The following is a 26751-nucleotide window of genomic DNA, read 5'->3' as shown; positions in this document are numbered from 1 at the left end:
AAAACATACAAAAATACGACATATTTAGATTTTGATTTTGGAAGATCTTTATAAATTAAAATAATAAACGTTTGTGGCCAAGAAAAGTTTGTATATTTGTGGCCAATCCTTTCGAGAATGAGATCTCGAAAACCACACAAGTGCTAGAAACGTGCCGTTTTCGCTAGTCGATTTCAAATTTTGTATAGATTTACTAGTTCGCATTCAATTTTTTTTAAATACATGCCTTTACTCCACATTTTAGGCGTAGTTTTGACCCGGTAAGTTTAATATTGCCACTAGGACATTAAGGTTGATACCCTTGTGAAAGGCAACCAGTAGAGGAGCTACGTATCGTGGGTTGATGGATATTTCAGGCACTTTGCTTTAATCTGAATGACAAAACCTATTGCAAGCTGGCAACTTCGAAGGTTTGTGGACCCACAATGAGGCGTACTCAGATATGTAATTATAAGGGGAAAAAAATTGAATTTGGTATCGTCTATCACTTATCCAAATTTGCCACAAAGTCACCCCAGCATTCTGTATATTAAAATACTACATGTTTGTCTATATCAATTCCCTCCCTTTGAGTGTCTTCATGTCCTTTACTTGTGTTCATAAAGGGATTTGCACAGATCTAGTGAGAAGTGGGAAGGAGAATCACACTCATATTAGAACTGTGCGCTGTGTAAATAGCGCAGATTCAACTAGCAAAGTATTAAAATTTTAAGTCTTCTTAATCATTCACTGAAGGGGAATGCTTTAAGGACAACTTTTTAAAAACACATTGTCAAATTGTCATTGATAACTAATTAATACAAAATATTTATTGGGGGTGTCTGACATCCCCACACATGTACTTACGTTACAAAATACGGCGCGCCTACGTAAGGATTAAACGTACCTAGAAACACATTTACAATAAAGGATTACCCGGTTTATATCAATGCTGTTTCTCTTCTGACCGATTAAATTAAGAAGAGAAAAATGAAATCATGTGATTTATTGATGCGTATAGTGTATAGTGGTTTATTAAGTACCAGATTGAGTCGAAATACACACACACACACACACACACACACACATATATATATATATATATATATATATATATATATATATATATATATATATAAACTCCCGCCGGGAATCAAAGCCGAGTCTCCTACGCCAACAGCGCTTAGGACCTTTGAATTTGGTAAGATCTACAAATGTGATAATTTTGCATTTGTCAATTTCTCCATATGTTAATATACACAAAATCTATGCTGAAATGTACAGTACACAGGAACTGTTCTTTCTAATGACTGAAATAGCAATTTTCTGTCTATAGTTATTCTTTGATTGATTCTATAATTCTTTCGGAGTTGATAGAGAAACAATAAACTTTTAACAACCAACACTATGCGTTCAATTCTTTGTAACAACAACTCGTATTTATCAATTAAAAATGAAAAACATTCATCAAGCCACAAGACAGAGAAATTACCACGCTGTCACTTCACATTAACAAGTTGATAGGTTTATTCGCCCATTCGCTACCCTACTTTTCTTTATTTTTTAAAAAAGAAAAGAAAACAAGAAAAAAGCAGCTTGAATCAATACTTCAAGAAGGAATAATCCGTGTAAACATCTTTGATTGAAGAAAAAAAACTATGGCATGTCTCACTGAGAAATAATCGATTCTCAAATTTAACAGCAAATGTGAAAATACGATATTACTGGTTTCAAATAATTTGAGTGGAGTTTTATTGTTTTGTATCATGATGCAATATAGTTTTGAGCGGAACTCAGCTCACGTACCACTGGTATTAAATGATTTCTCAGAGAAAGCTTTCAAATATCCAGTGGACTTGAGATACTTTCAAATATCTAAAAATGCCGTCAAATATAAAGTAAATTAACCCTAGGAACACCAAGGGGCCCACAAGTTATTTTTGTTACATTCTGTAATATTTTTAATTGAATAAAAAAAATCTGAAAAAAATTGATATTGTCAAGCTTGACCCCATTAATCATAAAACGTACTTGCTTAGTTTTTAGTGTTTTATTTTTTCTATTTATAAATAAATTGCTGTGGGCCTCAGAGGCCCCTCTTGGTAATACTAAGGAGCTATTCACCGCATACGCTAACTGCTATATTCCAGTGTTTTGGCTACTTATTTTATTTCCTTTGAAACAATTTTGGTATTACAACATGGAGGGGCATTCTGAGCTATCATTCTGGTGCAGTGTTGCCAACTACACATTAAAAAATTTTATATACATTTTTTATTATTTTTGTGGCACCTAAATATTTTATTACTTCAAACCTGCTAACACCTAAATGTTTCACTTTATATTATAATCACACATACCCACACCCATACACAATATATATATAGGGTGCGGCACGTAAAACCGGCCCGTAAAGTGAACACATAAAATGAATGTAATGTATTGAATATTACTACTCACCTTCACAGCAGTCTTCACAGCAGGTGCTGAAAGTGTCCTCCGCCCACTTCAACACACATGTGAGCACGATTGAGGAGATTCATATATACAGTTGTCAGTTCTTGTGTTGTAATGCTATTGGTGACATCCTGGATCCTGGTCTTGAGTCCTTCAATTGTGTGTGGATTTGTTTCGTATACTCTTCCCTTTAACAGTCCCCATAAGTAAAAGTCACACGTGGACAAGTCTGGTGACCGAGGAGGCCACAAGCCTTTGCTGATTGTCCTCTCTGGTGTAAACATCTCATGCACAAGGGACAATGATGCAGCTGATGTGTGGCATGTTGCACCGTTCTGCTGAAAGTAACATAACTGACGCTCCTCTTCGGTCAAGTGTGTATAAAACTCCTCCAGGATTCCCATATACATGTCACTGTTCACTGTCGTGTGCAGACAGATGGTCGTCTGTTCCTGGGAGCATTTTGAACCGATCCTGTACGCCGCCATTTTTCAATCAATTCCTGAATGGTGCTTTTTGCTGGCACAGAACGTCCTGGAAATTTCTCCCGAAACAAATTCTTTGTTTTCACAAAAGATCCAGTGAGAATGAACCCTTCAACAATGGCAACACGCTCGGGTATCGAATACGGCATTATCACACACTGACACTCACCCGACTTAACACAACGAGGCCTTTTTCTCAACTGGTTTCGACAAATTTCACTGGCTGCGGCTGCACGTGACTGCTGCAGGTCACGTAAGTCGACCCGACCTCGACACGCCATCTCTTGGTAGGAAGGTAGATTATTTAAGTGTTGCCAAAAACACAATATACCAGAATATTACGACGGGCCGGTTTTACGTGCCGCACCCTGTATATATATATATATATATATATATATATATATATATATATATATATATATATATATATATATATATATATATATATATATATATATATATATATATAAAGAAATAAAGAGAGAGAATCAAGTTTCAATAGTGATTGGAAAGAACTATGCTGCTGCACCTCTGGTATAATCAAGTATTTTTAATCATAGAATCTACAAGCAGCAGCCTGCAACACTGACTGAAGACGCATATTTCATAGGAAATTATCAGTCCGTTATTCTGTGATTGTGACTGTATGTGGTAATCTCCAGTAGCGTTGGAACAATGGCAAATCGTGCTCTTCGCCAAAGTTCAATTGAGAAAGAACTTAAAGAACTTTTAAATGAATCTGACATAGAACGTAGTGAGCTCGAATATAGGAAGGGGGAAGAAACCCTGTCAGATTTTGATGTAAAAGACAGTGATTTGAACATTTTATTTGATAATGCAAATGGAACAAATGGAAGCAGTGGTACGTTTCTTGCAATGAATCCCTTCTAATATTCATGATGTTGTAGTGGTGTTAGTTTACATAACTGACAGACAAGTCGTAGCTTGTTTGCTTAAGTTTTACATGTTCATTACATAGATGCAAAAACCTGACGTTGTGCTACTAGTAAAATTATAACTTATGTTGTGTTGCCAACACTGCTTCTCTGGTTACATCTCCTAGAGTGTCCAATGGACATCTCTTACACTGTCTATCTTTTCGCGGAAACAAAATTTGAAAGAATTTCTCTATTCCAAGCATAACCGGGACGAAATTATAAAAGATTAATCCTGAATTCATTGTAATACTGAAGTATACCCCACTCTTCCCCATTCTACCCCACTTTACTGTACCGCACCAAAATGCTTTTAGAAATCGCCTTTGTACACATACTACACTGTACTAAGTCGTTATTGATCTGTTTGATAGTTTTTCTACACAAAAAAATAAAATAACTAGGTCATAGTTACTGACATAAATAAAAAATGGTAACTTAAACAATTACACACATATAGTTGGCAACACTGCACTCAGAAACCTAGTAACAGTAGAGAATAAAAGTATATGATGTCTTAGACATCCCAAGTTCATAACAGATAAGATAAATTATTTTATGAGAGAAATAATGACCTTTATGTTGTGGGCCTCCATGTAACCGAAAAATACCTTGATGTTCCTAGGGTTAATAAATAGACGTCTGTGCAAGATCATTTTTTTCTCATTTTCTTAGGGGTATCGGAACGTAACCCAAGGGCAAAGCTTCCTTTATACATAATATTTGAATGTTCCATGCTAACTATTAAAGACACAGGAGATGACTCCAGACTTAAATTGAGCTGTTCGATAGTGAATTCTGAAATAGAAATTACTATCAAGATCTACGTCGGAAATGGTTCTAATATTTTAAATACATGGAGATTCATTCATATTCATACTAGTGCATACCACCTTAAAAGATATCCTTTTATTTTGTAATCAAAATATGACCACATTTACTATTTTATGTCATTATTTTCTGTCAATCATGTTCGTAAAAACAAGACATAATTTTAGTTGTGCTATTTGTCTGTAAAATCTTTGAGTTTTACGTTGCACGATCATGCCAGCTAGGCCAAAGGAGCCGGTGATGATGAGAAATGAATGAAGCGGCGGAATGAAGAAAGTGGGAGGGAACGGGAGAACCTTGAGGAAACCCACGCACACTGTGTTTGTCTATCACAAAGTTTACTTGTCACGAGCTGGGATCGAACTAGGACCCCAATGTATCAGAGGTGAACTCTCTGTCACTGATTCACGTGGCCCCTATTTGTATGTAGTAGTCAAAGTAATAGCTATAAGACAAGCAAATCTTCTCACCTGATGATTAATCAAGAAGGTTAACGTTGCAAATGAGACAAGAATTAAGGGTGTCTCGTCTCGGAAAATATATCGGTTTCTATTGGAAAAGATTTGTCTCATCTTGACTTGTGTGCAGTTCTAAGGAAGGTGCTGACAATGGAAGAGCAATTATGTCTTCAGCGCTTTCACAAGAGACAATCTTTGGCCAAATTAATTGTTAATTTCTATATTTTAGACACAAGTCTTGCGTAAAAGTTTGAAGAAATCTACTTTAGAATTCGAACAAATCTATTTTGTAATTGGAGCACGTCTAATTTTTAATTAAAAATACATACTCTGCACTTCTAGTGTATAATTGTGGAATAAATCTAGTGTATAATTAAAAAATCCAACTTACAAATTTGAGAACTCCTACTTTAGAATTCGAAAAAGAAATATTGTAAAACTTGAAATCTTGTTAAGCCTAAGTTGTTTGTCTCTATTTTCTAAATAATGGGGTGCGTTGGCTCCGTGGTACAGCGCTAACCTCTGGTGCGTGGGCTTTCGATTTCGATACCTGGCCAAATAAGTTTGTGGTGTACAACATAGTTCCCGTGGGCTTTCTCGGGGTATTATTTCCTTCTACTTTTTCATTCCACCAATTCTTCCATTATCACTCCTTGGCCTAAAGGACATAATCTTGGGACGTTAAACTCAAATATTTCATTTTGTTTTCTATTTTCTAAGTGAGAAACGCGCGTTCGACTCTTGGTGGGCGCTTATATCGTTTGAATTCCACGTTAAGCTGTAAATCTACGTAGTCTCGGAGCTGAAAGGGACACTAAATTCACAAACAACCCACCAAATCAATTTTCTAACAAGGAACCCCTTGAGTGCGAGGTCGCAAGTGCAACCTGAGTAAGGATCATTTGAAAGTGTATTGTGAACAATGTTGACAGGAAAAATAGCTTCTAATTGCTCACCACGTGCATCAGGAGGGCGAGAGAAAATACGTGTCCGGGAAGTGCAGAAATCAACCTTCTATGGGATGTATGTATGACACATCACAAGATGGACATCGTCAACATTCACGAAATGTTCAAAACAAACCATTAACTTACACTATGAACACCGAAGGAAAACTGACGCACCACAGTGAACGTTCGCACTATCAAGATTGAAGGCGAACTTCTTGGGAGTTACAAATCGTTCTGGACGTTCAGCTAAATATCCACTCTTAAAAAATGCATATAGAATCATATTGGTACAAAGGGGAAGATAAGAACTGATGAAATGTGATGGCACCCGTTACACCAATATGGTTCTATATACATTCTTTGGGAGTGGATACCTAGCTGAAGGCTCTGAACGGTTTGTAACTCCCAAGGAGTTCGCCTTCGATCTTGATAGTGCGAACGTTTGGGATCACTGTGGCGCGTCAGTTTTCGTTCGGTGTTCATAGTGTAAGTTAATGGTTTGTTTTGAACATTTCGTGAATGTCGGCGATGTCCATTTTGTGAAGTATAACACATACATCTCATAGAAGGTTGACCTCTATACCTCCCGGACACGTATTTTCTGTCGGCCTCCTTATGCACATGGTGAGTCATTAGCAGCTAATATTTTGCCTGTCAACATTGTTCACACTACACTTTGAAATGAGTCTTACTAGAGATTGCACTTGCGACCTCGCACTCAAGAGGTTCCTTGTAAGACACTCCACCACTCAAACGAAAACAGTCGAAATAGAAAGTGTAGTAAATAGACCTCTTATTTCTTACTAATCTAACCAATCTATCCGTAGATCATTGCTTTTGAGGGCTGAGACTTGAGCTCTCAGCATAAAATTGAATAAAAGGTTTATTCCACTATTGATTTCATATTGTCGCTCTTAATACACCCAAGCTATATTTACGTGTCCACACTACAGGCTCAGCAATAAATCACAGTAATTAAGGAAGTTCGTCTTTCTTGAGGAGAATGATTAACACATATCACAATACAGACTAAATGTATCCAAGTTCCATATCATGATTTCTATGCATGATATAGGAGACACACATATAATGAAAAAAATTGTCACGCGTAGTTGCGAAACACGCGATATATATATATATATATATATATATATATATATATATATATATATATATATATATATATATATATATATATATATATATCCATTTATTTGTGTCGTGTGTGTGTTACGTGCAACATGCACTTTTTGTCTCGTACAGTCAATGTCCTTATCAGGAAAATTAATTAGATAAACGACGGTGCGGTCAGAAAATTACATACAAAATACAAAATGAACTTTCCCTTCGCTTGGGAAGTCGTATATTAAAATACGTTGTCTATTGCTTGGTAAACTTTGGTTCTGTAATTTTAATTCATCTATTATGCTATCGTGTGTCTATTATCTGATTGTCAGCGGTGTTGTGTGGTTTTCTAATTAGGGACGGCTGTTGTTTTAATACATTATTCAGAATATTACTGTATGTATTATTAAATCATTATTCTATTATTTATTTTAATACAGTATTCTGTTTATTGAGGCAAAGTAGTGCCTCTAGGGCTTCTATGGTCACTACAACCCTGCTGATAGGGAAAGAAAATAATCAATTTTGAAATTATGTAACAGTTTTCATCTTTAAACTCAAAACGGTTTGAATGTATGATGGAGAGAGAATGTAGGATGCAGAGAGAATGTAGGATGGAGAGAGAAAGTATGACAGAGGGGAATAAACAATAGAGAGAAAATGTACTGTGGGGAGAGAATGTACGAAAGAGAGAGAATGCATGGTAGTGAAAGAATGTATTATAGAGGCAAAGTGTATAATAGAGAACGTATGATGGAGGCAGAAAGGTTGAAGGAGAGACAAAGTATGATAGAGAGATTATGTATGAGAGAGAACGAATGTATGATAGAGAGAGTATGTATAATAGAGATGAAGAGAGAATGTATGTCGGAAGAATGTACGATGCAGAGAAAATGTATGACGGAGAGAGAATGTATGATAGAGAGATTATGTATGAGAGAGAAAGAATGTATGATAGAGAGAGTATGTATAATAGAGATGAAGAGAGAATGTATGTCGGAAGAATGTACGATGCAGAGAAAATGTATGACGGAGAGAGAATGTATGATAGAGAGATTATGTATGAGAAAGAAAGAATGTATGATAGAGAGAGTATATATAATAGAGATGGAGAGATAATGTATGTCCGGAAGGATGTACGATGGAGAGAAAATGCGTGGTAGTAACAGCGTGTATTATATATATAGAATGTATGACAAAGAATGTATGATGAAGAGAGAATGTGCGATAGAGAGAGAATGTATGATAGAGGGAGTCGTCTTCGTAAGAACGGCACTTTGTGATATACCACAGTTTGCTGTTCCCCATATTTCGCATCAAGCAATTCTAGTTTTACTCTTCTAAGCAAGATACATGAGGTATAAGGGTAGACTAGCCATTTGTTTTGAAACAGATGAATGCTCAGGAGACACATTTGTCCCGCGCTTTTGTAATGGAAAAAGAGAACAAAATGTTCTCTTCTTGGTTTTGGTCTTTTATTTAATAAATTTACTTTGGTTGATTTTTTGGAGTTTAGCTTCCCTTTTAGCACCGATGCTATGAGACCCAGCGCGAATCGAACCCGAATCTCCCACATCAAAAGTGCGTACTCTAACCATATAGCCACGAAAGAGTTCAGTATGTTTATTTTGCTTTGCAAAGAAAAATAAAAGGCAAAATCGTATCAAATATTACTCGTATAGCCTCTAACAGTGAAACGGGTCACGAATTTTGTGACCTGTGACCTAGAAGCAGTTAAACCCGTGATCCAGCAGACCTGTGCCTCAAACAGACCCATGGCTAGGAAAGACCTGGACAGGCTCGTGAGTTGGTATGACCCTAAGTGATCCGAAGAGACTGAGTCTAATCCAGAGAGATCCAGTGTGACCCTGAGACGACGAAACAATTTTATACACATGAAGAATGTGTATCATTTTGGTAATGAAATTCTAATACGCATGATCTCTCCTGAGAACTCTTTTGTTGCTGTATGGTTAGTGTTCGTGCTTTTGGCACGGGAGTTCCAAGTTTGACTACTGGTTGGAACTTATGTGGTTCGGGTCCCACTTTAAGCTGTAGGTCCATTTCTCATAGCTTTGGTGCTTAACGCGAGGCTAAATTGCAAATCAATCAACCAAGAACGATTGATTTGAAGATCTCAACCAAGAAAAGTGAAGAGTTCTCTCTTCTCACTAAATAGATACTTTTCTTTCTCTTTTACTGTGTGCGTCTGTGGCGTCAAAGAATTGCACTTAAAGATAACTACAATGTCGGCGTATCGGAGTATAAACGCATGAGAATTAGAGAAAAGAGAAGCTACATATTTTTCTTCCGACGGATTGTTAAAATTTAACCGAGCGAGCCTGTAAATCTTGTTATATAGAATATTAGTGATACCACTTAGTCAGTGTTCTGTTCATTGGGGTAGGTGGGAGGGGATATAAACTAAGTTCAAAGCCATTGCTTATTTTTTTAGTAGATGACGAATGAATATGAAATCATATTTGAAATAGTGAAAATATGGAATTTTAGTTATGAAATATCACATATGGAATATTCGAGCGCGAGTACTGGAATCCCATGTAAGATTCTTCCGTAACGCTGTAGAGCTGATATTTTGGCTAGTTCTGGTTCAGCAGTTCTGTCTTGTCCTCAAGGTTTATCCGGGCTAGCCCCAGCCGAGTCTGAATCAAACCCGGGTGCCCAGACAAAAGCCATGACCCAAGGGATCCAGTTGCTTGTGCCATCACTGGCCTGTAAAGTGTAAACCTACCAACCGGATAGTTCGAACCTCACTGGAATCGAGTTTACTGTCTTCTGTCGTCGTCCAAATGCTGTTCCGGGATTGAATCGGCCTTTATCCAACGAGAACCTGAAGGTATAGAAATGTATGTCAGTACATCATACCTCTAAATGTTGAAGTAAACGTATCGTGGAGCCTTACCTTTGTATGCAAGTTCAGTTTTGAGTTCCAATGTGGTCGACATATTACAGGTACTACCACAAATTCTCTTATAATAATGCAGTTAACCAATCACTTTTGATGAAAAGAAAGGATAAGCTATCAAATGACTTACATAAAGCTACCCGTTTTTTTTTATGAGAAAATATCTAGAACGGAGCATTCAACTTAGGGGAAAAATTAGCGTTCTAGCTTTCTAACTGGGCGTTTGTGGGGCCGATTCTTAATTGGTTGTCATCCAAAGACTTTGTAGGATTTTTTTCAATTACACAAGGCTACTACTAGAATGGTATCTGTAACTATATGTTGAGATGATACCTGACTGGTTTCCTTCCAAACTCCTATTCATTTTTCTGGAAACCATTACTAAAATTAAAAAAAAAAAAAACTAGTTAATTATATCTATTTCATCATCATCGATATTCTGCTATTATTGGCAGGTCATTTGCCTTAACTGAGAAACTTCTATGCTCCACTATCTTCAGCTAACCTCATCGTCTTCACGTACTATTTTTTCTTGTTTTGATATCATCCATTAATTGTAGCTCCTTCGCCCCTCCCTCTCTTTCCTGACGCCATACCCTCTAGCACATAGCTCATGATACAGTTTTCTCTTAGCAAATATCGCATCCAGTTTCTTTTCCTCTTCTCAATAATATCTAAAACTTCTTTTCTTCCCCAGTATTTCTAACGCCCTTTCTCATTCCTTTTCCACTTGACCCAGCTAATTCTCCCTATTTTTCTCCATACCCACATTTCAAAAGCTTCCAATGGTTTTTCATAACTTTTGCGTAATGTCCATGTTCTGCTCTATACAATACAATACTCCAAACAAAATATTTTATGAGTTTTTCTCACCTTTTTCTTCAAGGTTCTACAAAATAGACTTTTCTTCTCGTAAAGGCTTCTTTCGTCACTCATACCCTTGCTTTTATTTTACATTCGCACTTCGCATATCATCACTAATAATACTACCAAGGTATCGAAAACTAGTCACTTGCTCTATTTCCTCCCCCTTCTACTCTTCGTACTTCTATATTTGACATCGATCGCTTCTTTCCAATCACCACGTTTGTTTCATCTTTCTAACATTTATTCTTACAGCCCTTCCTCAGGTTTTCTAATATCTTATAGATTTCGTAACATTAATTTTCTTTTCAGATTTCGCAGCAAGCGCCATATCATCTGCAAACCGTATAAACTTAATGATTCTACCTCCTACTGGTTGTCATTTTCATTATGCAGGCTCTTTTTCACTATCTCTTCTAGATAGATATTAAAAAACGTAGGACAGAGACAGCATCCTTATCGAACTTCTTTTCCAATTACAATATTCTTTGTCATTTTCTCACCTATTCTAGCACTTACTTGTTGCTACATATAAAAGTTTCTTATGAGTCGTCGATCTTTCCCTTCCAACACAACCTTCTGTAGAATTCCCAACAACAATTCTCTATTCAGTCGGTCAAAAGTCTTTTCTATATCAATAAATACATCATACATGTCTTTCCCTTTTTCTATAAACCTTTCACTGATTACCCTTAACAATTCAATTGTATTTCTTGTGCCTTTACCTCACCTGAACCCGATCTGTTCCTTCTCAATTTTTTCATTTGTTTTTGTATCAACCTTCTGTTTAGTATTCGAAGCAAAATTTTTGCTGCATAAGATATGAGACTAATGTTCTAAGATGGTCAGCTCTCTCTGGGTTTCTTTATTTTGCCATCGGTATCATTATCGTCTTCAGGAAATCTTTTGGTAACTCTTCTCTTTCACATATTTCATTGCAGAGTCGGAACAATTCCTTCTTGCCCTTGTTTCTCATGTTCTTAATGAATTCAATTCGTATATTATCTACCCCGGCTGCCTTTCAATTTCTAATATCGGATATAGCTTTTTCAAACTCATTCCGAAAAATGCTAAAATCCTTATAATCCTGGCGTATTTCATTTTATACTTTAACATCTAGGTCACATGGTCTATTTCTATTCACATATAAGTCAACATATTCTTTCCATCTTCCTAAGACTTCACTCCTCTTACTGGTTATCTTCCCATTCTTATTTTCTGCTGCCATCGTGATACTCCCTTATGTCCTCCGAAGTTACATAGCTTTCAACACCTTGTACATTTCCTTATATTTTCCAACTCTTTCTAATTCTTCTATATCCTCACATTTTCCTTTATAAAGCTCTTTTCTTGCTCTGTCTATTTCCCTTCGTAACTTGTTCTTTAATTTTACGTACATCTTTTCCCCCTCTTTTATATTAACTTCTTCCCACGCTTCTCTTTCGCTCATTTTCTGCAACATCTGTTCTGTAACCGATGGTTTCTTAATCGTTTGTGTTCGCGTTAACTTACTACATCTTTTGCAGCCTGATGTATGAAAAGTTTAATATGTTCCCACTGTCTGTTACTACCAGTACTGATCTTTTCCTCGTTGTTTTTTTCTCCGATTATTTCAACAAAAAAGATGTCTTATTCCTTGTTTTTAAAAGTTTTCAGTATTCAACATCTTCTTGCAATCTTTTCTTCTGCCTTCATTTGTCAGTCGAATATCTACTTCGGCTACCACAAGGTTATGATTATGGAAAATGTTCTCGGGAAGAGTTTTCGTGCTCCTCTTTCATTTCTTTCGCCTAAAACCACACAGTTATTGGCTACGACACTACCTACCTGTTTCTCCCCTGCAACTGTATTAAAATCTCCCATTACAATTACGCATGCACTCTTTTTCTCCTAGTATATACTTTTTACCATTTCCTCATAATTTTCCTCTACTTCTTCAGTCATTTCTGAACCAGTCGATGCGTGTCTGTATCAACACTAGATCCTTCTTCTTTTTCTTTAAGTCTTAACATCATAACTCTATCATTAACACATCCTACTTTCACTACTTTCTCTTTTAAGCTCTTACTAAGAATTGTTCCCACACCATTATTGCCACCCTTTTCATTAGCTGAGTAAAATATTCTATATTCTTTGGTTTTCAATTCTCAATTTCATTCCCACCTAACTTCACAAACTCCTACCAAGCCTAGATTATTTTGTTTCATTTCTTCTTTATGATTTTCTAACTTCCCTCCCGACATGAAGCGTACGCTTCTGGTCTCTATCTTAAATCTTTTGCTTTTGCTTGTCTCTCTTTCTCTAACTATCTTCCCCACATTGTCACTCTGTCATCCAATAGTCCTTTCGAAAACATCCTCCTCTCGGTGTCCCGAATGGAGTGATATTTACCTTTGGAATTGTATTTTGACCTTCGAAATACCGTTGTACATATATTCTCTTTCCGCTGTCAGCAAATTAGGGGGAAAATGAAGTGATGGTTTCCTGTTGCCTTCTACTCCGCAGTGTTCCAGTCGTTAAAGTCACTTTGACCACGCCTGGGACTAATACCCAAGTTACCGTACTAATCACTATGATTTCCACCAACTTGGCTACTGGAGAACTGCTATCTTCTTCCAGTACGCTCTTTGTCTAGCTACTCCACTTAGACCAAGTCGGTAGGGTTGTGAGCTACCGCGCACATATCTCTCAATTACATTATACAGTAGCACACAATCCTTCCTACGCGATACATAAGTGTCTTCGTAAAAGTAATGTTTATCGGGGAGGTTGCCCCTATTTAGTAATATTTAAAATAAAATAGAAACTTTTTTTCGGGAAATAATTTTATTACGTTCTTATGGAAAATGAAAATACGGCCAATTTATGAAAGCAAGTCTTGCCTCCTGAAACATAAATATTAGGTATCTAGGAACAGAACGAAAACATTGATAGAACAACTCTTTTTTAATAATCACATATCCACTAAACTGTTTTCCGGGTTGCGGATGCACGCTTATATCAATGGGATCGCAAAGCTAATATTTGAATGTTTCGTTTTTTGACAAAAGCCGGGAAGTCTTTATGTTACCTAATTGATCGATTAGCTGACACCGTTTATACAACTCGGAATTTAGAACGCAATCTAGTATTAATGTGTACTTAGAATCACACTGGGATTTCAATTCAGTTCAATCGGGCTAGTGCATAAATTATTACGTAATAACATAACACCGAGAACATATCCTTCCCGATAATACTGTCAAGACTTCAAAGACCAGGTTCTCTGTAGAGCCCTCTTCTGCGATAAACATGATGGCTCAGTGGTAGATCGTTCATTTCTGATGCTAGGAGAGTCCTTGATTCGATCCCAAGTGAGGTGAGTATGTGTTAAACAATATTGCGTCCGTGTATTTCCTCAGTGTCCTACAATTTCCTCCCACACAAATGATTTTATAATCCCTCAGTATAATTAAATATCCATTTCCCTTAGCCTAAGGGGCATAACCGTTAGACATAAAACAGAAAGATTTCATTTCTTGAAGTCCTGCGTGGTTATCTTGATAGCATATAAGCCTGTGATGCTGGGAATAAGTGTTGCCATTTTAATAGGTTTTTCCACTAAATCTGATGGTTATGAGTGCTTGTTTGGTGAGCAAGTTTTAGTGTGGCGGCTAGTGAGAAAATCTAATGCGTTAGGAGTCACTCTTGATAAACAAATAGTTTTTTCTTTTCTTTTCTTTTCTTTTCTTTTTCTTTTTTTTTTTTAGGGAACTGATTACTAATGTACACAGCCGTCTCGCCTTGTCTGTTTGCGACAAAGCCACACTTATTGCATTCCAAAAAAAAAAAAAAAAAAAATCTAGTCACACAAATTGAAAAAGGTCAAACCCCAGCCACACTTCATGGAGCACAAATAACTTATTCACCTTTAATCTTATGAACTTTAGGCCAACAGTAGCGAATCGGAACTACCCCAAATGCTATCCAGAGGTACTAATATAGATGAAATATCAGAGTTACTATAATATATACCAGTCGAGCACTTCCTCGTAAAAATTTCACCTGATGCAAAGAAATGGAAAGTTAACTTAGTCACTTTCGTTATGATTCTGATAGTGAGCAGCACGGAATCAACTCATGCTTTAAAAAAAAAATATATATATATTTCTGTTCCATATACGAATCTAACTGCGAAGGTTAAGATTTTTTCAAAGAGAATGAACTGAACTATCAAATTAGCACTATTCGATCTACTTGTCAACTTCTAGGTCTAATTCACTCTGCACCAGTTACAATATTATATTTGCAATATTTTTAAGTATGTAACTTAATATCCAATAAACGTAGTCTATTCCATATGAGGGGTTTCTAATGGTTTGAAGTCTTTGAGTAGATGGGAAAATGTCTAATATGTTGGCAACATCGCTGAAGACCAGGGTTTAGTTGGTTCCAGATAGATTTTCCAGTTCTCACATCCTCGCTGTTGAAAATACACATTAAATTCCATACCATAAGCAGTTTTTGTCAAACTTCACTAAGACAAAGTTTCGTTATACTTATAGTACATTATATTATTATTATTATTATTATTATTATTATTATTATTATTATTATTATTATTATTATTATTATTATTATTATTATTATTAATATTATTATTATTATTATTATTACTACTACTACTACTACTACTACTATAACTATATATGCTATGTCATTTTTCTTTTGTTAAACGAATGTTGTATCAGCCATTCATTGGAATTCTGAAAAGTCGATGCTTATGGTTCATGGTTTTGTTATGCTTCACTGTTTTGTTTTGTTATTTTCAGATCCAGACAGATATACATACAATGTTTATTGTACTCTTAGACCACACGATAGAAGAGAAAACAATAGATATACATATATGTTCTTTATCGTAAAGTAACCAAATATAAAAATGTCATATTACTGACAACGCACACTGCATCTTCAAAGACGTAGTAAATTATACAACCAGTAATAAAAGGAAAAAAAGCTACACGTAAACTTGAACCCATTACATAAAGGTGACTTTTTGATGGTGTATCGGTATTCAATATATCATGTTGTTTCAGTACACATCGCCCAGTTTATGTTTGGCTTATTCGTAACCCACAGGCATGCTCTACATACACATATAGATACATGAATACAAAGCATATAGTATATGTAAATATTATTAGCCAACTGTTTGACATTTTCGTTGTCATTCACTGGACGGTTATAACTAGAATATAATAATACATGCTTACATTTTAACTACTTTTTTGTTGTTTATTTTTATATCTACATTTTGCTTCAGTTCTTCTTAGAAATACGCAAACATTTGCTTTACAGAGATTTAGGGATGGCACGAGTCGAGTCGAGTAAGATTTAAGCCTGTCTCGACTCGACTCGAGAAAATGTCTCATCTCGTGTCTCGACTCGAAAATATGTTTTTTGTCTTGACTCGACAGTTTCTGTCTCGACTCGACTCGAATTCGAGACGAGACAAAATATACGAGTTAAAATATACACATACATCAGCCAGAACATTATGACTACCTACCTAATTGTCAGTATGTCACCTTTGGCACTGATAACAACGGCGACGGGTCTTGGCATGGATGTAATGATCCTTGGTAGTTTGCTGGAGAGAATGGGCACCACATGTGCACACACAGATCACCTAATTCGCGTAAATTCCGGGGAGGGGGCGATGTGCTCTGACGTCACGTTCAATCACATCCTAGATGTGTTCGATTGGTTTCTCATCCGGTGAGTTGGGGGACCATGACATCACTTCGAACTCCCCCCTGTGTTCCTCGAACCACTCCATTATACTCCTGGCCTTGTGACATGATGTATTATTTTGTCGATAAATGCCTCTATCATTGGGAAACATGGTCATCATGAAGGGATGTACATAGTCTGCAAGCAATGTGCGATACACCTCGGCCGTCCTGGTGCCTTGCTCGAGCTCCACTAGACACATGGATGCTTAAGTGAACGTTCTTAAGCCGCCACCAGCTTGTCTCCGTCCCGCAGTATAGGTTTAAGGAGCTGTTCCCTTGAAACACGACGGATTCGCACCCTCCCATCGCCATGATGAAGAAGGTATCGGGGTTTATTAGACAATGCAACGCTCTGCCACTGCGCCAAGGTCCAGTGACGATGGTCACGTGTTCATTTCAGATGTAGTTGACGATGTCGTGGAGTTAACACTCGCACATGGATGGGTCGTCGGCTGCGGAGACCCATCGTTAGGAGTGTTCAGTCACTGTGTGTTCAGACACACTTGTACTTTGCCCAGCATTAAAGTCTGGTGTTAGTTCCGCCACAGTTCGCTGCGTGTTATGTTTTACCAGTCTATCCAGCATACACCGTCCGACATCTGTAATGAGGTGGGGGCATACAACCCCTCGACGTTTGGACGTCGTTTTCCCTTGGTTTCGCCACTTGCTGAAGACACTCACCACAGCACTCTTCGAACACCTGACGAGTCCTGCAGCTTCGGAAATTCTCGTGCTGAGTTTCCGGGACATTACAACCTGCCCTCGGTCAAACTCAGATAGATCGCGCGCCTTCCCCATTCTACACACGGCTAGACTCTCACTGATACTACATGCACCGTACGTGTGTCTGACTAGCAGGCATTCCGAGTTCTGTACCTTTCTAAAGTAATAAATGCTGGAATTTGTTTCAAAGCTGTTCGTGAGTGAATACTTCCTTCAAAATAATATTAAAAATTACAGAAAGATTTTCGAGACATTGAGTCGAGTCGAGACTTTTACGAGCAGTCTCGACTTGACTCGTGTCTCGACTCGAAAATTCGAATCGAGAAATAAGTTTGCCTCGACTCGTCTCGAATTTTACGAAGTGTGTCTAGACTCGAATTCGAGTCGAGTCATGATTCGAGACATGTCTTGACTCGTGCGCATCCCTACAGATATTATGTATTTTCTTATAATTGTAATAAAAATCTACTACATTTTGAACAATTTTATTCTTTTCTACCTCAACAATATTTCTAGCTTAAAAAATACTACAAATGTTGCCAAGCGACACAAAATATATTTATAAGTACGTACAACTAGCTGAAATGCTTCGTCTTCGGAGGGGTAGGCGTTGCCGCCGCTGTCAAATCCCAGACCATTTGATGTGCACAGGAAGAAAAAGAAAGAGAACAACACCTTCGGTGTTTCCATCCTTCGTTTCTTAAAGTACTCTGACCAAGGGCGCCCATGTTGTGGTTTCCAACGGGGCAAGTATAAGCGACGTTTCAAACATAGTTTCAAATTTTGCTGCAACTAATGTAAAAATTCTATTGGGTTTTCGATATTTCCAAGTACAATTTCCTCTTAGGGGGCGAGCGCCCCACCTTGCCCCCCTGATGGGCGCCCTTCAGTCTGAACGAAGAGAAAATCCGAACCTGCAGATCTTCAGACGGCGGAAAGAGTGGTAGTCGTTAGGGCTGGATTGTATGGTGGATGATCGAATTCTTTTCAGTCAAAAGATTAGATCAGATCTTGAGTTTGACGTATTGGGCGTTTTTCCTACCTTCTTTGAAAAATCTGACCTATTGTCACTAGATGCATTTCACATATCTGCAATGGATATTTACAGTTGTCATGTTTCTTTTTATTAGGAACCTGATGACTGACCCATTTTAAAGTCGGTTGACCATTCGATTTTCTTAAACATTTTAACTTCATATTACGAAGAATACAAACTGACACCGTGAATTCAAACGTCGTCTGATTGTATACAAAGGATGCCGCAAGTCAGCAAATGCACTCATTCTCAAGGGCACGCGAAATTTCAAATGATATTCACAAATGGATCTTACTTAAATAATAATCCCTGTATAATATTTTTATGATGCTGAATATGATAATACATTTGGTTGATATAAATGGCCCAGGCTCGAAATCTGTGGAGTTAGCAACTTTTCAGTACGTGAGAAAGTTGTACAACTATTTGTTACAGGAAGTATTCATTCCAGATGAAAGGCAAAAATATCAGGTAATTAAAAAATTTGAGCATTTTGAGCACGACTGGTGTTAGTATCTCACAGCTCAGGATATGAATCGCAGCAGACCAAATGTAGAGTCATTTGACAACTGACATTTGAAGTTAGTAGATGTCAAAAGTACTGGAATTCTTATAAACAGACGTAAGCTATTACTCCGTGAAGAAGGGCGAAATTTCCGCAGAACTGCGCTACATTTTTCAATTTTAATTCGATAATGATGCAAATGCAGCTCACAAGGGAACCTTCCGAAAATGATAGTTGCAGTGAAAGATGTGACCTATGCCAATTGAAAGAGCTGTAACAGAGATGAGCATTCCCAAAAAATTAGCTGCCCATAGCAATAGGTTCAAGACATATAAGGAGTGGAAGTTCGGGAAACAGCAAGGTTGGACAAGGGGGAAAAGTATAAATTCCGCAAAAAAGGGGGCACGGCAAAATACAATGCTTACAAGTGATGTATAGAAAGAGACTTGCCACAATAGGGAACAAATGAAGGCCAGCATTTGGGTTAACATTGTTGCCAACTGCAATGAAATGTATATGTTTTGCAAAGAGCACTATATGAAGTGAGTGCAATATTCAGTGTCAACCTGTCATGTAGAACATAAAGATATGGCGTGTATAATCAGTGGTACAATCTAACAAAAGAAAATAGAAAAAAACCTAAGTACGAAAAGTACGGAAAAGACAGAGTTGGCCATAATGCGCCACATTTGATCACGAGCTGTGCATATTAGAATGAACAAAACAAGAAGGCACCAACTATGCAGGAAACCGACGTACCTAGAATCGAAAAGAAAAACGAGTTCCAAAGTTGGCAACACTGGTCATGAAAATCCAGACAATTCTAATATAGTTAGGCCACTCACTTCACAAAAAGAAAATTCCTACAACAGACATCACTCGGAATGCATCAATGCTGGAGTGTTTGACGCAATGTCAAGTCGGGGAACATGAAATTGTTGGGTTGAGCCAACAATCGATAATAGAAGTAGTGAATATTATGTCATGGTTGGGTCGTATGTAGGAATATACAGAGTGTCCTACCAAACTTCGTGACCTGAAAGATTTGCTAAACGAGCAAAAATGTGACGGATCCAGTTGTGGAGGAATGTACCTATGTCAGGGGGTGATAAAAGTCTGTAAGAAGCAAGTGGCCCCAGGAGCCAACTTCAAACTTTCAAATGGCAACAGGGACCGAGTAGTATCTCTTTCAATAGATCATGGAATGTACAACAATACCTATAGGAAACATTTGCTATATGAAGCATGGCTTTCAAAATGGCCGCGACAAATATATGTTGTCTTAACATGGCATCGAACATTGTGATCTCAAATTGCTGCGAAGCGAAAAGAGATGTTGCAAATCCAATTGCACAGGAATGTACTCATGTCGACGGCCAAGAAAAGTTTGTAAGAAGCAAGTCCCCCAGGGCCCCCATCATAAGGCTCGAGGGGTCAAACGCAACATTTCAAATGGGAACAGTTGGCGGATGATATTTCTTTGGATAGATGCAACACCGCCTATAAGAAACATTTGCTATATGAAGCACGGGTTTCCAAATGGCCGCCAAAAATGCACGATGTTCTTGTCACCGAGCAGATATTTTTGGCGGCCATTTTGAGTTTTTGTCAACTCTTCCGAATATCAAGGCCTTCCCAAATACAACTGCAAACATGCGGAAGAGTGATTTAAGCGTGTTTTATGCCAACGTGTTTTGGCCAAGTTTGGCAGAAAGAAACCTAACTGATGTTGTGCTACTTGTTGATTCTTGGACAGCGAACAAAGACATCAACTTGCTCTACGAGCATGTACCATCCGGAGTGAATTCCAAGTTGAGCTGATCCCTCCTGGTTGTACGGGTCTGATAGAACCACTTGATGTTTATTCTTTTAGACCATACAAGAACTTTGTGCGCTACGTTACAGAGCTTGTGTTATCAGATACTCACTTTAACATTTGGTCCCGCGAGAATTTTCTGAAACTTCAAGCCTTAACCCATTACGAGTTTACGGTATATTTATTCAAATCTTTGATTATGTATGCTTTCTACAGGCGTGGATATGTGATAGAAAGACCACCAAAGATTCCGACACCTCTAGAGTACTGTTTCGAGACAATCACAGGCGATCGTTGTACCATGTGTGACGGATTGGCAGTATTCCGCTGTGCTCACTGCAAATGTATCTTCTGTTTGGACCATTGTCTCATCGAACAATTGCACGTACAATGTTGACGAGCATGCACAAATAATGCGAAGGCTAATGCCTGTTGCCGGAATTTTCTTCTTGTGCAGGGAGTGTCCTAACTATATTAGAATTGTCTGGATTTTCATGACCAGTGTTGCCAACTTTGGAACTCGTTTTTCTTTTCGATTCTAGGTATGTCGGTTTCCTGCATAGTTGGTGCTTTCTTGTTTTGTTCATTCTAATATGAACAGCTCGTGATCAAATGTGGCGCGTTATGGCCAACTCCGTCTTTTCCGTATTTTTGGTACTTATGTTTTTTTCTATTTTCTTTTGTTAGATTGTACCACTGATTATACACGTCATATCTTATGTTCTACATGACAGGTTGACACTGAATATTGCACTCACTTCATATAGTGCTCTTTGCAAAACATATACATTTCATTGCAGTTGGCAACAATGTTAACCCCACTGCTGGCCTTCATTTGTTCCCTATTGTGGCAAATCTCTTTCTATACATCACTTGTAAGCATTGTATTTTGCCGTGCCCCCCTTTTTTGCGGAATTTATATTTTTTCCCCTTGTCCAACCTTGCTGTTTCCCGAACTTCCACCCCTTATGTTTCTTGAACCTATTGCTATGGGCAGCTAATATTTTGGGAATGCTCATCTCTGTTACAGCTCTTTCAATTGGCATAGGTCACATCTTTCACTGCAACTATCATTTTCGGAAGGTTCCCTTGTCAGGTCCATGAAGAAATTTGTGCCATTTATGGACACAATACGTTATCAAAAGTGACACCCGAAACATGGTTCAGTCCCTTTCGTTCTGGAAATTTCAATATCCAAGATACTTCTCGTAGTGGGCGACGAACCACAGCAAACATGGATGATTTTCTGCTAAAAGTCGAGTAAGAGCGGCAAATGTTAGCAGTCATGGCAAATGCCAATGAGTTAAACAGCCATCACCTAACAGTGATAAACTATTTGGAGAAAACTGGCTACAGAAAATCTCGACGTTAGAGTGCCATATGATTTGATTCAAAATTATTTACTCGATCGAATTTCTGTCTGCGAATTTGTACTGAAACGTAATGAACTCGACCCATATCTGCAGCAATTTATCGCCAGTGATGAAAAGAGGATAACTTATGACAACAATATGTGAAAAAGATCGTGGTCGAAGCGAAGAGAAGCTTCACAGTTTGTGACAAAGCCCACACTGACGCCCAGGATGGTTATGCTGTGTCCAAGATTGGTGGGATTGGTGCATCACTAGCTACTGCCTCCAGGCAGAACGATAGATTCGTACTTGTACTATTGACAATTGGTGCGAATGGGTCTCACAAATCAAAAGAAACGGTGAGGACTAGTCAACAGAGAGGAAATCATATACTGTTCTGACAACGCCAGACAACATATCTTTAACGACCTGTGAGAAATTGAGATAGTTTGGTTGGGAGGCTTCAATGCATCACCGGTATAGAACACATCTTTGTTTACTCCAGGAACAGTTCTATAGCGACGAAATCATGTCGTCATCAGGAAAATGAAAGAAAATCATCGAACAAAATGTTATTTTTTTTACAAATGTTACTTTCAAATCACAATATATGTGTTCTCCATTTTGATCTGTAAAGGATCAATATTTAGATAATTTGATAAGACCGGAGTAGACACTATTATGAGTAAACATCTTTCAAGCTAAGAAGCCAATAAGGAATCATTAGTAGAAAATAATTTTATGCTAACACTCACATGTCAGTAGGGAGTGAGAGTCACCATATTCTCATATACTGTATAAGCTTCACACATGTAGCCATAGTCTTAAGTTTAGCCTATAGACCTTGTTTCCAAAAACAATATTCGCATATATTAGCTGCAACTAACCTAAAATATTTTTAAGGAGTTTAGTTTACTGTCTGCCCGAGTGTCCGTCATTAAGAAAGATACAAAATCTTTAGAGCAATTATAAGATGTATGAGGCTCAGATGTGGTTTTCCAAGCAAAGCATTAAGCTTATGATTCCAGCCCTCCACTTAATTATTTGTTCTATGCCTCTTTCGATAACAGTACAACATTTCAAGATACAAAAATCTCAAGGACTATCTGATGAATCAACACTAATTTTGGCTAGGAAGTAGAGGGTCAAAAGATACGAATCAAATTCATCGATACACTGAGAAAAATCCATTATCTGGACAGCGTTATATTGTACAAATATACGGGATCTACATGTTCATTACGGAAATCTGTTCAGAGCATATGTTATCCATGCCACAATAGGATGTCCGACATCTAACATTTTTTCCGTATATTACATACGTCAGCTATGTTACATACGTCCATCTGTATATGAGACCCTTACCGTCTATATACAGTTGTTTCTTTCATACGGGAAGTACATATAGATGGAACACTCATACGGAAAGCACATATAGATGGAACACTCATACGGAAAGTACATATAGATGGAACACTCATACGGAAAGTATTATAAAACATGTTTTCAGTTATAAGTTTGCTTGCAGAATGTTACATATAGTCGTACTTAAAGTCCAAAATCTACAGGTTTTATGTATGTAGCTTACGTTTTTACGTACGACACGTAAGATTTTTTCTCTATGTAGAAGTGATCCATCCACTGGAACTGACAGTTTTAACGTTGATGACTATAGAACAAAAACTAGGTAATAGTCATTCAAAAACCGGTTCTTCTTGAAATCGATTTAGTGTTTTAACAATAGTTACCGTCTTCTCTCTTAAATTTCTACTCTACTCTAATCGCTAGTGAAGAACTATTTTCTGCAATTAATTAGGCGTCCAAGGAATATATTCCATGTCTACTAAAACCACAATAATGATAGAATCCTAATAGTTCCGGTTTCAATATTGATTAAATATCAGACCACACAAACCAAACTCCTTCACGTGGTGTACACGTGATACTACTACTTGGTTAATCTTACCCACGTGAAAGTGTCTGAGAAAGAAAGTGGCCAACAACCGCAACATTTAATTGAAAGGCAGGCAAAGTTAATACAATATTAATGGCGACTCACGATTTAAGTACACATGTACGAAGTAAATGTTACCTTGCTGCCCAACGTACGTATATTTTTTTATCATTCGTGAGTATAAGACGCACCCTTAATTTTCATTTTTTTTAGTTACAGCTTAAACACACATGAAATATGGTACTACATTTTGTTTCCTGTATAGAAATAAAAAAAATGTAGTTCTTAAAAGCTCTAATTCATCTTAAGATTTTTTTAAGGAAGTTCAACTTTAGCATACCAGTTTTTGTTATTATACGACAAAGTCTTACCGCGAATTTGAGTTGTAGTGGGCAAACTCTACATGCGTAGATTTCCTCAGGGTTCTTTCGTTTTCTTCCACTTTCTTCATTGTATTATTATCATCCATCCCATTGTCACAGTCTCCCTTCGCCTTGGTGTACAAACGTGGTACTTTAAGTATGTTTTTTTTTTTTTTTTTTTTTTTAAGTAAATTTGAGAACTGAGGAGAAACAATTTGTTTTGCTAATTTGGACAAGAGGGATAATGATAGGAGGAATGTCTTGTTCAAAAACAAAAATCATTCTCATATCAGTGCCTGTGCTATACTAATCCTGATGAATAAAAAAATCTCCGTTACAAATGTCTAGAAAATATTTAATCAGGACTACAGATGTACTTTTTTTACGTGCCAAGCATACCATAATGGAAGTTTAATTTAATAAAATCACGTAAGTCAGCACGAGTACGGTGAAGAAAATCACCTTAATGTGCGACAAATATAGAGAAATTTAACATTAAAGCTGACGCTTTAAACTACGGTAATTTGTTGAAGCATTGCACCGAATAACGCTGTATGGCACATTTTGGAATTTACTCAGCTGCCAGTGAAATCAAGCTGTATGGAACATAACTGACATACACAAACTACTTACTAATAAGGTAAGATATTAGTCAATCATTGATATTATGCTTACATATTGTTTTGTTTATTTTTCCCTTGTCCTCCAGGAGCATGCTACGCTACAAGCGTTTTCCGTTTCCCGCAAATTTACTGAAATGTGTTACATAACGATATTCGATGGAATGCTTAAATTTTTAACAGTACTTTTTTATCTGGAGGTAACCCGAATCAGCACTTTTCTTCTGAATTAAAAAAATATATTTCTTTAGCCCTTTTTTTGTTTTCGTTAGTAAAATTTGTTGAAAATCGGCTAGTTGAAGGACAGTATACAGTACATAGTTTTGCCCCATATGTTAAAATTCTAGATTCCGATTCCCCAGGATATCCTGGGCTAACATTTGATGAAGTCAGAGAGTTTACATACAAAATTCCGCTTAAGTGGAAGAGGATCAGCTCAGAATTCTCGTATTTTTAAGAAAATTGTCCTGGACACATTACATCTTCTGAATCACACTTTGTGCTCAATTGCAAAATGTTGCATCGAATGTAGAAATGGGTTCTCTCAAATGAATCTTATATGGATGCTCTGCTCGTACGGACAATCTCTGCATTATTGTTCATCAAGATAGGAGGACATCTGTCACTACTTCAACAATAGCAAATTGTGTATTCACGTCTACTCCGAGGTCGCAATCTAGAGATGAGAACGGCATATCAGAGGATAAATTGAAAGTATGGAAGTTGATGTTATAACTAATTCATGAGTACCGGCATCTTTTTCTCCATTTCAGGCTTTGGTTTCAATTATATACTTGTAATTTTTTATCTCGTTTAAATCTGTGCACACTACTAGTTATAAGACATAAAACGAAGTAAAATTATCTTTTTAACGTTCTTTTTGTATAGTTTGTTTAGAATAATACTTATGAACAATCATTATTAATTTACTCTACAGGGTGGTGATATTCTACAGGAGACAATTACTGCCAACGTAACAGATGATGTTGTCACCCTGGAGTTCCAGCGCTCTGATGGTACTCTTATTACTCAGGTTGTCGACTTTAGAAATGTAAGTAAAATCTATTTCTTTGGCATTTTTTTTTCAAACTTAGATGTAGTACATAATTTAAAACTAATTTTTTCTATCCTCTTAATTTATATATAGGGTGAACCAAAAGCTATACACATGGAAATGCAATAAAATGCCACTGAAGACGCGACTTTTCTTGGTAGTATTTATGACTTCCACCTTTTCGGTTCATCTTTCTCAAATCTCGATTTACAAACGTTTCAATTAGCCTCTAAGTGCATGTCTTTAAGCGGATTTCCACTAAATCAAGTTCAGGACTTGTTTTCACAACTACAATATTCTTTACCGGTGGTGCACTATACAGGGTGGTGCAAAATTCCGTTCACAAAGCTTGGGAGAAGAATCTACATATGGAAACAAAAAAGTTTGTGACATGTTAAATTCGTCGTCATTTCCGAGTTACAAGCTGTTGCAAATGGCGGCGAAATGACGTGTGATACCTCATTGCGGACAAAGGAAAGGTGTTACAGCAAGCGCTCCAAACAGTTTAGGGAAAGTAATGTCTGAATGACGCAATGGTGTCA

General features: G+C 37.2%; 1 protein-coding gene across 1 annotated transcript in view; it reads left to right on the top strand.

The window, feature by feature from the left end:
* Positions 1 to 26751, top strand: part of LOC145690230 (out at first protein-like) — a 171168-nt gene that overhangs the window by 46272 nt on the left and 98145 nt on the right. Inside the window, exon 2 of the mRNA XM_081764921.1 lies at positions 26093 to 26206. Within this exon, the coding sequence (XP_081621047.1) occupies positions 26093 to 26206 (114 nt within the window). The remainder of the gene's footprint in view (positions 1 to 26092; positions 26207 to 26751) is intronic.

This window comes from Thermobia domestica, chromosome 1 (genome assembly GCF_964235325.1).
Source record: "Thermobia domestica chromosome 1, izTheDome1.hap1.1, whole genome shotgun sequence".
In the NCBI taxonomy this organism is placed as follows: Eukaryota; Metazoa; Arthropoda; class Insecta; order Zygentoma; family Lepismatidae; genus Thermobia; species Thermobia domestica.
Note: the sequence above shows the minus strand (reverse complement) of the source record. Positions and strands in the feature narration are given on the sequence as shown.